Source organism: Pteropus vampyrus, unplaced genomic scaffold (genome assembly GCF_000151845.1).
Source record: "Pteropus vampyrus isolate Shadow unplaced genomic scaffold, Pvam_2.0 Scaffold126, whole genome shotgun sequence".
In the NCBI taxonomy this organism is placed as follows: domain Eukaryota; kingdom Metazoa; phylum Chordata; class Mammalia; order Chiroptera; family Pteropodidae; genus Pteropus; species Pteropus vampyrus.
Window position 1 is genome coordinate 4,433,648 of NW_011888907.1, and position 11,419 is coordinate 4,445,066.

General features: G+C 57.7%; 1 protein-coding gene across 1 annotated transcript in view; it reads left to right on the top strand.

Moving 5' to 3' along the window:
* CPAMD8 (C3 and PZP like, alpha-2-macroglobulin domain containing 8) overlaps positions 1 to 10,350 on the top strand; it is a 64,614-nt gene extending 54,264 nt beyond the window's left edge. The window contains 14 exon segments of the mRNA XM_011366921.1: positions 742 to 898; positions 1,037 to 1,111; positions 1,921 to 2,086; positions 3,132 to 3,218; positions 3,309 to 3,445; positions 3,846 to 4,001; positions 4,090 to 4,152; positions 4,807 to 4,991; positions 6,545 to 6,632; positions 7,505 to 7,579; positions 8,323 to 8,428; positions 8,516 to 8,626; positions 9,269 to 9,478; positions 10,232 to 10,350. Of these exon segments, the coding sequence (XP_011365223.1) occupies positions 742 to 898; positions 1,037 to 1,111; positions 1,921 to 2,086; positions 3,132 to 3,218; positions 3,309 to 3,445; positions 3,846 to 4,001; positions 4,090 to 4,152; positions 4,807 to 4,991; positions 6,545 to 6,632; positions 7,505 to 7,579; positions 8,323 to 8,428; positions 8,516 to 8,626; positions 9,269 to 9,478; positions 10,232 to 10,350 (1,735 nt within the window).
* The last annotated feature ends 1,069 nt before the right edge of the window (positions 10,351 to 11,419 follow it).

Sequence of the window (11,419 nt, forward strand, 5' to 3'; positions counted from 1 at the left end):
CAGGGCTTGGATGGAGTAACTGAAGCAAGCAGCAGAAAACTGTCTGAAAAGCAATTCTGAATGTCAGTTCACACCGCAGTGCTGGGCAGGCAGGCTTTGGGCTGGCTGGTCTGGCAGCCCCACAATGCATCAGGGGCCCTGGCTTTTCCCTTTACTCCCTATGGACTCCTTAGGGAGTAAAGGGTGGCTGCTTCCCTTGTGGTGGCAAATGGCTGCAGCTGCTCTCAGCATCATCTCATGTGCCCATTCCAAAGCCATGAGCAGGCCTGGGGACTGGAATGCCCATAACCGTGGCTGGCTAGGGCCACAGAGGGGTGCAAGCATCCAAGGCACCTGGCTGCCAGTTCCCAAGCAAGACCTGGGATCTCTCAGCAAGACTGGGGATCTTTCGGGGGAAGCTTGTGGAAGGGCAAAAAGGAAAGTCTCCTACACCTGGCAGGGGGAGGTGGGACTGGACCAGATCATAGAAAGGCTGTGAGTGCCAGGCAAGGAACAGACCTGGGTACCGGTGGGCTGGGAGGATCCAGACAGGTAAACTGCTCCATCATCGGGCTAGCTAGGTGCTCACATACTTCCATCAAGTGCTTTCAACAGCTCTGCGAGGGCAGACTGGACCCTCCCATCTTATAGATGAGGAAGCAGAGGCTTGGGGCAATGCAGGGAGCATACCACAATCCCTCTGGGGGCACACTGCAGGGGACCTGTTCTGCAACCTCCTGTCCCCTCCTGATCCTGTTTCAGGCTCACGGCCTTTGTCTTGAAGTCCTTCGCGCAGGCGCGCAGCTTCATCTTTATTGACCCACGAGAACTGGTGGCCGCCAAGGGCTGGATTATCCGGCAACAGCGGGCGGACGGCTCCTTCCCAGCAGTGGGCAGGATTCTGAACAAGGACATCCAGGTTAACAGCCTCTCCGGCTGCTTCTTGGTCCTCCTTCCGTGCCTTGGCCCCACCCCGCCTGCTCCTGGTGCTGCTGGGGGCTGTGTGGTGGGGGCCGTCCCCTCTGGCTCCAGGTGAAGCCTGAGCATCCTCTTCCAGGGCGGCATCCATGGCACAGTCCCACTGACAGCCTACGTGGTGGCTGCACTCCTGGAGATGGGTACGGCCTCAGAGGTGAGCACAGAGGGGCCCGGGAGATCTGGCTGGAGGAATAAGTGTGTGGGTTCCCCTACAGGCCTTGTGTGGGCCAGGCCTAGGGTCTGGGTCACCGGCTGTTGTCATTCCTGGCACGTGACCTGGAAGGCATGTGGCACATCTCAACACCGCACCTTTGCGGCAGTTCCACACTGTGTCCTGATCTAAAGATGGAAAGCTTTGGGAGAAGCTTCTTTCTGCGATCCTAAAGCAGAGTCACCTTAATTCCTTGGCTCCACCGGTGCCCACAGGAACACCATTGCTCAGTTGCTAAACTTATTAATATTTCTAATCACCCATTTTTCCATGTAACCATTATTATTGGGCAGCTTCCCTGAATTAGCCCATCACTACATGGTGGACTGTGTTTCTGTCCTCCACATTGGGGTGGGGCCGAGCATGATCAGGGTTGGTGGACTTCCTGAAGGAGGCAACAGCTGAGCTGAGGCCTGAAGGACGAGGAGTGCCTGAGCAGTATGACTTAGAAGCCAGCTTGGCGATAAAGTGGGGTGGAGTGGGGGGCCGGGGCTCTGCCTGTTTTTCCCAGAGCTTCTCTGGGTTGATCTGCTATGCTCAGACTTTGGGAAAAGTTGGTGCCAACATAAAAGAAAGGGGATGGGGATTTGAAAACCGGGGCTGCAGGTGATGGGAGCCCCAGAAGGATGCAAAGCGAGGGGCTGCAGGCTGTCCAGCGCTCTCCCAGACATGCCGGGGAATCTGCAGGTGGGTGGTGGGTGGTGGGCAGGGCAGGGCAGTTCCCAGGGCTCCACCTCCCACCCACTCCACAGGAGGAGGCGGCTGCCATTGCCAGAGCCCAGCACTTCCTGGAGTCCAGCGTGGCCCTGGTCTCGGACCCCTACGTCAGTGCCCTGACCGCCTACGCACTGACCCTGCTCCGTAGCCCCGTGTTCCCCGCAGCCCTGCGAAAGCTCCGCAGCCTGGCCATCACTCAGGGTAGGTGGCCCCGTCTGCCACCCCAGCAGCCACAGTGCCGGGCCCGCCCACTGTGGGCCCCAGGAAGCAGCTTGTGAGCACATGCATAGAGTAAGGAGACATCTTTTGCTCGCTTTATTTTATTATATTATTTATTATTGCACCTCCTAGTGGCTTCATTTAATGATGTGGTTTAAGCCAGAATGTCACCTTCTTCCCCTGTGAAATAGGGGATACTGACCTCTCTCAACAGAGAGGACAGTGCTCAGGGATTCCCGGCAGAGTCTCCTCCAGGCTTCCTGGAAACCATCCGCTGCAGGCTGCTGGGAGGCAGGGGAGGACTTTGGCTGGCCTCCACCTTGCCCCCATCACTGAGCGAGCTTCAGAAAGCTTTTCCATCTTCAGAGTGTCAGAATCCTCAACTACAAAATGACCCCACTGTGTTCGGAGAGCCCCAGTCGCTAAGCTATGACTTCTCTGAGTGCACCCAAACTGAGTCCCCGCCTACCAGCCCCTGGCCTTGCCCATCCCCCATATTCCCAGCTGCTGCATTAGGGCTGAGTTTCCATCCAGCTTTTCTGATTAAGACATCACCTGAAGCGTTGGGGGGAAAAAAAAGGAATATTCTGAAACCAACCACCTGGAGGGTGGTGTCTATTCGGGACTAAATGCTCAGGACAGGATGTGGGGGTGGCTGGTTTCTAGCTGGCTTTGAGGGCCTTTTACAGCTCCCATGAGCTCAGAATCCTTGGCGCCTTTGCAAGTGGGGAGTGACTTCATGGGCACTAAGCGGGGACACCTGGAGACACATCAGAGCTTAGCCAGGAGGGAGGCCATTGATTAGAGATGTTTGCCAGGGATGCAGGAGGGTCTGGACTGTCACACAGTTGCAGATCTGAGACAGAGTCCCAGGGCCTTTCCAGTCTCAGCCATCTCCTGGTACCCTTCTCCCACTGGGGTCCAGTCTTGGGGTCTCTTCTTGAGACCGTATGCACTGATGCCCACCGTGGGATGACAGGCTGAGCATGGAGTGGAGTGTGGCCTCTGACCTGTCCTGGCCTTACAGATGGAGTCACCCACTGGAGCCTGACGGGTTCCCGGGATGGGGACAAGGATGCCTTCCTGAGCTTCAGTGATGGGGTCTCTCAGGCAGGTACTGCTTGCCCCTCCCCTGCTGCCTGCTTTGGGAGCTGGGTTTTGGGTCCTGGCCTTGAAAGGGCCTCAGCTGCCTCTTCCGTTGCAGTGGCCTCAGCCGAGATAGAAATGACCGCCTACGCCCTGCTGACCTACACACTCCTGGGCGACGTGGCCACTGCCCTGCCTGTGGTGAAGTGGCTGTCCCAGCAGCGGAACGCACTTGGGGGCTTCTCTTCCACTCAGGTGAGCCAGGCAGGGCCAGAGGGAGTGGCTTGGGTCTGGGAGGGGCCACTATGATCCAGGCTCTGGGCCACCAGTGTTTCAAGTCCCAGGAAAGCCCCTTGTCTGCAGCCCCTGGGGACAGGAAGTCTAAGAGAAGGCCTGAGGGACAGTTAGTTGTATTTGGCTCTGAGACAGGGAGCCAGCCCTGCCTCCGTGGAGATGCCCACCCACTGTCTAGGTAGGGCCCCAGGTCCAAGGGTGCCTGCATCGGGTCAGCTCTCCATTCCAGTCTCATAGGTCCCTGGCCTCTAGAGAGAATCCGTGGTGCCCTTGACATGGGCCAGATCTCCTAAAACAGGGACAGAGGGACCACTGGCCAGCCCGGTCCTGGGGCTGAGAGCAGCCTCCCTTCTGTCCCCAGGACACCTGCGTAGCTCTGCAGGCCTTGGCAGAGTATGCCATCTTGTCCTACGCTGGCGGTGTCAACCTCACCGTCTCCCTGGCCTCCACCAACCTGGACTACCAGGAGACCTTCGAGCTGCACAGGGCCAACCAGAGGGTTCTGCAGACAGCGGCGGTGTGTGTTCCCAGGGCTGGGGGTGGGGGACAGCTGCCTGCCTGTCCACGTGTGTCTGTGGGGGAATCACGGCGTCTTCTCTCCCCAGATCCCCAGCCTCCCTACGGGGCTGTTTGTGAGCGCCAAGGGTGAAGGCTGCTGCCTGATGCAGGTGAGGCTGCAGGGGGAGCAGACACAGTGGCATCTGGAAACTAGGACCCCGGGAGGGGCCGGTCAGGGCTCCAAGCTCAGCATTGGATCAGGCTGTGTGGGGTGGATGCGTGTGCATGAGAGGCCCCAGGGCAGACTATCAGCTTCCAATATGCAGCCCACCCTGCCCAAGGCAGGGCCCAAGGCAGGTGACCACATGTTCCCTTGGGCATGAGATTCCCCCAGGAAGATCTATTTGACTGCCTAGGCTTGGCCCTCACCATAGCCCCTTCATCACTGGGTCCTAGGGTTTAGCTGAGCTCTGGGCTGGAGCAGACTGGCCTCATGGGCTCTGGCTAATAGGGAAAGGGCAAGTCTGCCTGGAGACCCTCACAGCCTCAGCCTTCCCATCTCTGAAATGGGAGTTCAGACAGCACAGTGGAAAGGAGGGAGAGCCCTGGAGGTAGACAGACCTGGGCTTGAGATGCATAAAAATGGGATAATGGTTGGATATATACCTGCTTCGGCTGTTTCTAGGCTAAATAGAAAAATAGTTCTTGGAACTGTCACTGATGTCACTGTCACCATCAGTGGGCTGTCCCCCACCTTCCCCTACTCTGACTCTCCCTCCTCCACCTGGAGGGCCCCTAAGCCTCGGTCCTCCCACATCCCCCAGATTGACGTCACTTATAACGTGCCAGACCCGGTGGCCAAGCCGGCCTTCCAGCTGCTCATGAGCCTCCGGGAGCCTGAGGCTGAGCAGCCCCAGCCCCCAGCCCCAGCCTCCTCGGCGGATGATGATGACCCAGCTGCTGACCAGCATCGCCAAGACTACCAGGTGACCCTGGAGGTGTGTACCAGGTAAGGCCATCTGCCCTGTGCTTAGGGGGTGGTGTTTTGTGTCGGTCCCAGTCTATCATCAGTAGTGAAATACAGCAGCTGTGAATTCTTGGGGCGCTCACCTGGGCCCAGCCACTTGCGGCCAGCCCCACGGACATTTCTCTGACAGGCTGGACAGGCTCCACCAGCTCTTGAGGTTCTTGCGATCGTAGGATGCATCTCAGCCACAGCCATCAGGGAACAAAAATCAAGGTTTATTACTCACAGGTCCTGGAGGGTACACAGCATGCCTGGGGCCACACAACGAAGTTGTGGGAAGAGAGAAAGAAAAAGCACACACCTGGGGTTCTGCCTTTATTGGAGTCCAAGGTTGGGGTATCTAGGGTTAACATGAGTGGGAATTAGGGTGTGAGAAGGGAGAATCAGGGTCATTCAAGCAGTCAGTTATATCGGTCACCCAGGGCTTTCTGAAAGGGGACCTCCATGGTTGAGGGCAGCCTGGCTCCTTATCTAGAAGCTATGTCATACAGCTGGCAAAAGTTCATTTGAGACCAATGTCTTTGAAATAGATGCCTCCACAATCAAAAGTTTAATGTCAGGCATTTACATCACAATAAAAAAGCTTAATGTTAGTGACATGACAGATGGTTTTTGATATGAGTGAAGAAAATGAACCTTCTGAATGGATGCAGCACTCCCCAGTGACAGTGGGGCAGGCGGGCCAGTGGGGTGGCTGTTTGTGGCCCCTGAATGATGAACCAGCTCCAGACTTGGTTTCTTGAGAGTGACCGCAGGTCTGGGCCACAGTGGGTCCTCAGGGAGGCGTGTGCAGCTGCCCATGAAGATGGCTGTTGCCATGGTGATGGTTTGGGGACCCAAAGGTGGGTGTTTGCCACAGCAGCCACAGCCCTTCTAGGCACCTGCCCCGACCTTGACCCTCAGTCTGCTGTCAATTCAATAGGGCAGGGGAGCAGGAAACAGCTAGACTGGCCCCAACTATCTGGCCCCATCACGACTGCTGGGGACACCTTTTTTCTTCCCTCATATATGTTAAAAAAAACTCACTGTGTGCCATCCAGATATGGGCTCACTCAGGCCTCACCCTGCAGGAAGCCTGCCCCCCAGCTTTGGCCACCCCATTCCCTGGGGCCCCAGAGTCTTCAGGTTCCTCTCTGAATGTCAGCTTTCCTCCAGCACCCAGCACAGGGGAGGGCCTGGCATGTAGCAAGCCCAAGAGGCCAATTACCACACTCTGTGTTACAGATGGGGACACTGAGGGATGACACTGGAGAATGACTGGGTTTCCCTAGTCACCTAGTCTCCCACGCGGGAGGCACAGCATGGGCTTAGGGACAAAACATGGCCCAGAACCCGCAGCAAGGCCCTCTCCTTATGGCCTTAGTGTCTCAGCTGTGAAATGGGCTGACTGATGACTCAGCAAACCACATGTGTGCAGATGGCCTGCCAGCCAGGCCCAGGGCAGGATGTCAGCTGTGTGGGGGTTGTGGGGCAGAGGGGTCATGAATTCCACCACAGGGCTTGAGTTCAAGGACTGGCTCTCCTCTCATTGGAAGGTGGCTGCATGCAGGGTCCTCCAACATGGCTGTCCTGGAGGTGCCCCTGCTGTCGGGCTTCCGCGTGGACATGGAGAGCCTGGAGCAGGTGAGGCAGCGCCCGCAGTCAGGAGCCAGGTGGGGTTCTCTGGCTCGCAGTCCATCCCAGATTGCAAATTCCCAGACCTTCATAAAATGAGTCGGTTATTTTTTTCTTTTCTGGGCAAATTTGGTGTTTTTGAGCCGGCCACCTGCGGAGCGGTGGGTGGGGTGGGGTGGAGGCTCTCAGACAGGTGAGTCTCCCACTGGGCCACCTGACTGTTATCCTTGCAGTGGAGGTCTTCAGCAGACTTCCTTCAAGACAGACCAGTTTTATGTCCCCTTTTGTGGGGAGCGGTGCACAAAGTGGGAGGCTGTCTTGCCTGGTCCCGAGGAGGTATACAGTGTGGGGAGGGCGAAGCAGGATAGTGGGGCCTGTCCTGGGGTGGGGGTGATCAGGGAGGCTGGGCTGGGCATCAGGGGAAGCAGGTGACCAGCATAGAGGCTCTGGGGCAAGAGAAGGGTATTGTGTCAAAAAAATGAAAAAAGGTGGGCCGGGGGAGTGGTAGTCGCATGGTGCAGGTGAGGCAGGAACAGGTGACAGGGAGGCCTGGCCTGGGCTGGGGCTGGATCTGGATCAGAGGAGGCTGCAGGGAAGAGCAGGGAGGCGGGTGCTTAGAATGGGAGTAACCAGCCTTAGGTGACTTCTTCTGGGCTGGGGGGCCAGCAGGACCTGAGGACAGCTGATGGCCATCCCCTGGACTCATGCAATGGGGACTTGTTGATGACAATGGGCAAAACTCTCAGCTTCTGGGGCCTCAGCTTCCTTGGGCCTGCTTCCCACTGACCAGTGTGGGCCCCACAGACATCGGGTGGGAAGGGGGAGGAAGCACTCGGGGCAGAGAAGCCAGCAGACCCTGACCTCTCTGGCTTCCTCGCCAGCTGCTCCTTGACCAGCACGTGGAGCTGAAGAGGTATGAGGTGGCTGGACGCAGAGTTCTCTTCTACTTTGATGAGGTACTGCTGGCCGGGGGCGGTGGGCAGAGACCTCCTCAGAACCCAGATTAGTGAGGGCACAGCTGTCATGACCCAGTATGATTCCTCCAACTCATACCATGAAAAAAAAAAAGAAAAACCTGGGAAAGTCAATCCAGGCAGAGCTGGTATGGCTGGCTGATGGCAGTGTGCCTCAGCCAGCTGGTTTTGGTGGGAAAAGTTGGGAGTGGGTGGAATAGTATTCAGGCATAAAAAGGAGTGAAGCACTAAACCTCGAAAACATGCTGAGTGAGAGAGGCCAGATACGAAAATGCACACAATATGTGATCTCATTGATATACACTGTCCAGAACAGGCAAATCCGTTGAGGAAGAAAGCAGATTGGTGGTTGCCAGCAGATGGGGTAGGGGGTGGGGGGAGTGACTGCTAATGAGGACGAGGTCTCCTTTGGAGTGATGAAAATGTTTTGGAACTAGAGGTGATGGTTACACAACACTGTGAATGTACTAAATGCCAGACACACGGAAGGGCCCCTGCTGCAGGAGTGGGAGCCTTGAAAACCCAGCTGAGATATTTTCCTAGAGGGGAAGGAAGGACCCAAGGAACTGAAATGGGGGCAGGTGTCTGTGTTTCACACCTCCTGGGTACCCTGAAATCAGCCAGTTCTGGGCCCATGCTTTGGGGTGCCGCAGAGCATGGAGGCCAGAGCTCAGGCCCCGGGCCTAGTGGCTTCGGCCAAGCCTGAGCCGCCTGCCGCCCGGCAGGTCCCCAGCCGGTGCCTGACGTGCATAGGGTTCCGCGCGCTCCGCGAGCACGTCGTGGGGAGGACATCCGCACTGCCTGTCTCCGTGTACGACTACTATGAGCCTGGTAGGCCCGCGCTGCCCTCTCGCACCCCAGCTCGGCCCTTCACCCTGTCACCCCGTCACATGGTCACCGGTCCCCCTCCTCCTGCAGCCTTTGAAGCCACACGCTTCTACAACGTCAGCGCGCACAGCCCGCTCGCCCGGGAGCTGTGCGCGGGTCCCGAGTGCAACGAGGTGGAGCGCTCCGCGGCACAGGGCCCCGGTGAGTGCGCGGGGCCACTGCCCCGGCCGCCACCCCGACCCCACCCGCGGGCGTCAGGGAGCGCCATACGCTCGGAGCTGAGACGGGGCGGGGAAAGGGACTGGCCTGGCGGAGGAGGACGGGTCTCGGTCAAGGGTGCGTCCGGCACGGCGGGGCGGGTCTTAGCGGGGGTGGGGGCGGGCAGGGTAGCAGAGGGAGGCTCAGAAGAGAGCCCTTGCCTCCCCCTCCCCCACAATCCTGAGTGTGTGGAGACTGCGGGGCCCTCCCCGTGATCGCAGAGTAGCTGCCAGGGGCTGAGGGTACCCCCAGGCCCTTTTCTTTGTTTTCCGAACTTACTGAAATGAGTTTAGATTGCTTTTAAATTTAAATTTAAAAAGATTTTAAAATTTAGTAAGTACTATGGAAATACTTGAAAGAAATTACAGTAGGTCAAGGCTCGGGGCCTCCCCCAAGTGTGGGGAACGGCCGCGGTCCAGTCCCCACACTTGGGTGGGGGTGCTCCCAGACCCTCAGGGACCTGTTCCCGACCCAGGCCGGATGAGAGACACAGGCGGGGAAGGGGGAGCGGGGGAGCGGGGGAGCGATGGGGCGGGGAGGAGGGTGCGGTTCCTTGGGCCCTACCGACTTCGTCTCCTCCGCTAGGCTGGTCTCCTGGCGAGCGGGGCCCTGCGGCCGCCCTGGAAGAGGGAGAGACAGTCACACGCTGTGGCTGCGCTCGCGACTGTGGCGCCGGCGGGGACCCGGTGTGCGGCTCCGACGGTGTCGTGTATGCCAGCGCCTGTCTTCTGCAGGAGGCCGCCTGCCGCGGGCGCGAGAGGCTGGAGCCCGCGCCCCCTGGCCGCTGCGCCCTCGGTGAGGACCCACCCGCGCCCGGCCTTGGGGATCCAATCCTCGCCCCCAGGGTGCTTCACCCCATCTTCTCCATCACACTTTATTCTCTCCATCACATTATCTTCTCTCCATCACCTCGTCCACCGGGTCCTGCATCACCTCTCCTGTTCAATGCCCTTCCCTCTGGTCACCGCCTGGCTGAGCAGCCCCTGCTTTTGTGGCGGTTAAACAAGGCCTCCCTACCCACACTCCTGGTTCCTGCATGCCTGTGTCTCCCGCCTCACACACAAACAACTCTCCTCCCACTGAACTTTTTTCTTCTCCCTACAGCGCCCCTCCCAACTCAAAGTCCCTCACTTCCTCCCCCTCCCCCAAGGGGTCTGTGTCTCTCCTCCCGCTCCTGACCCCAGCTCCCTCTGTCTCTCTCCCGTCTCCTCAGCTTCCCCCCTATTTGTGGCCCCTGCAGCTCTCCCCCGGCCTCCATCTCTCTGTTCCTTTGGCTTCCTGTCTTCCCCAATCTCAGTTTCTTGACATCTGCATCTCTTCGCATCTCCTTCTCAGTCTTGCTAAGTCTCTCTGCACCCCACCCTAATTTTGTGCCTTTCTGAATCTCCTCATCTCTGATCTCGGTGTCCCTTACCCCCTCTCGTGACCTCTCACTTTCTGTCTGTTATTCTGGGCCGTTAATCTACCCCCACTCCTCTGGCCTGGGCTGTCTGCCATTCAAGTCCTCCCCCTCCAGCGCCCTTGACCTACTAAGTCCCTTCTTTCCAGAGCAGCCGACGCCAGCCTCTGCTTACAACTTCAACTATGACCTGGCCCCCCTGGACTCTGGGCACCTGGCAGGGAGCCATGAAGCCTTGGACTTGGAGGGGGAGACGGAGGACAGGTGAGAGCTGGGCCCATTCCCAACATCCCGCATTTGCCCTGGACCCGGGCTGGGAGTGGGAGTGACAGTGGAGGGGTCAGCCTGCAGCTTTCCAGAATGAACCGGGGTATCCCGTCTCTCCCACCCAAGTCCACCCAACGCACATCAGAGAACAGCCTGTATGTGCAGGGTGAAGCTGAGTGACCCCAGGACAGACCCCTGCCGGGGACCCACTGGACTAAGGACCACTGCTAAAGAAAAGATTGTTCATCAAGCAAGGAGGACTTTATTCAGGGCGGGGAGGTATCAAGATAAGTAGAAGGAGTCTTGCAGTGGGAAGAGAGATTGGACCCAATCCCAAATAGAAGAGGAAGTGGTGGGTTATAACTAAGGAGTGGAGTGGGGGGGGTCAGTGGATAGAAAACTACTAAGAGGAAACATCAGGGGTAAGGGGGACTCTGGCTGAGCACCCAATGGGATTCTTGCTGAAGGTAGGCCAGATGGTCAGACATCACCCCCTGGGGGACAGAGAGGGAGGAGGAACCCGATTAGATATGGAGGGTGGGGATTCTGGCTAAACCGACTTAGCAGAGTTCTTGCTACAACTGGACAATGCTGAGATGAACATGGAAGTCCAAAACTGGAGGGAGACCTAGTTGAAAAAGAGCCCAGGGGTTAAGTCAATGAGAGAACCTTTGTCACCTTAAGAGAGTGGTCAGACCAGAAAGCCCTGTGAGGTGAGGCTGGGAGGGGGCTTCTGGACAGACTTTCTGGAGAAAGTCAGCCTTTTGGGTATAAGTTACAGCAAACTCCCCTCAAGAGGTTTAAGCAGTGGGTCGATTTATCAGCTCAGGTATGTGTCCGGTCCTTGGGGCTGGCTATACCGTCAGGCCTCATACTCTGTCCTCTGAGGCCTGACTTCCTTGACAAGGGTATTATCCACCCCATGTTGGTGGCAAAGGCTGGTCCTCATCCCCATTCAGAAAACCCAAGCGGGAATACTTTTCCATCAGCACCCACCAAAGCCCCAGAGCTTCAGGGCTATGCCATTTAGCACCAGGCACTGGGTTTAGTCCACATGCATTCACTATAAT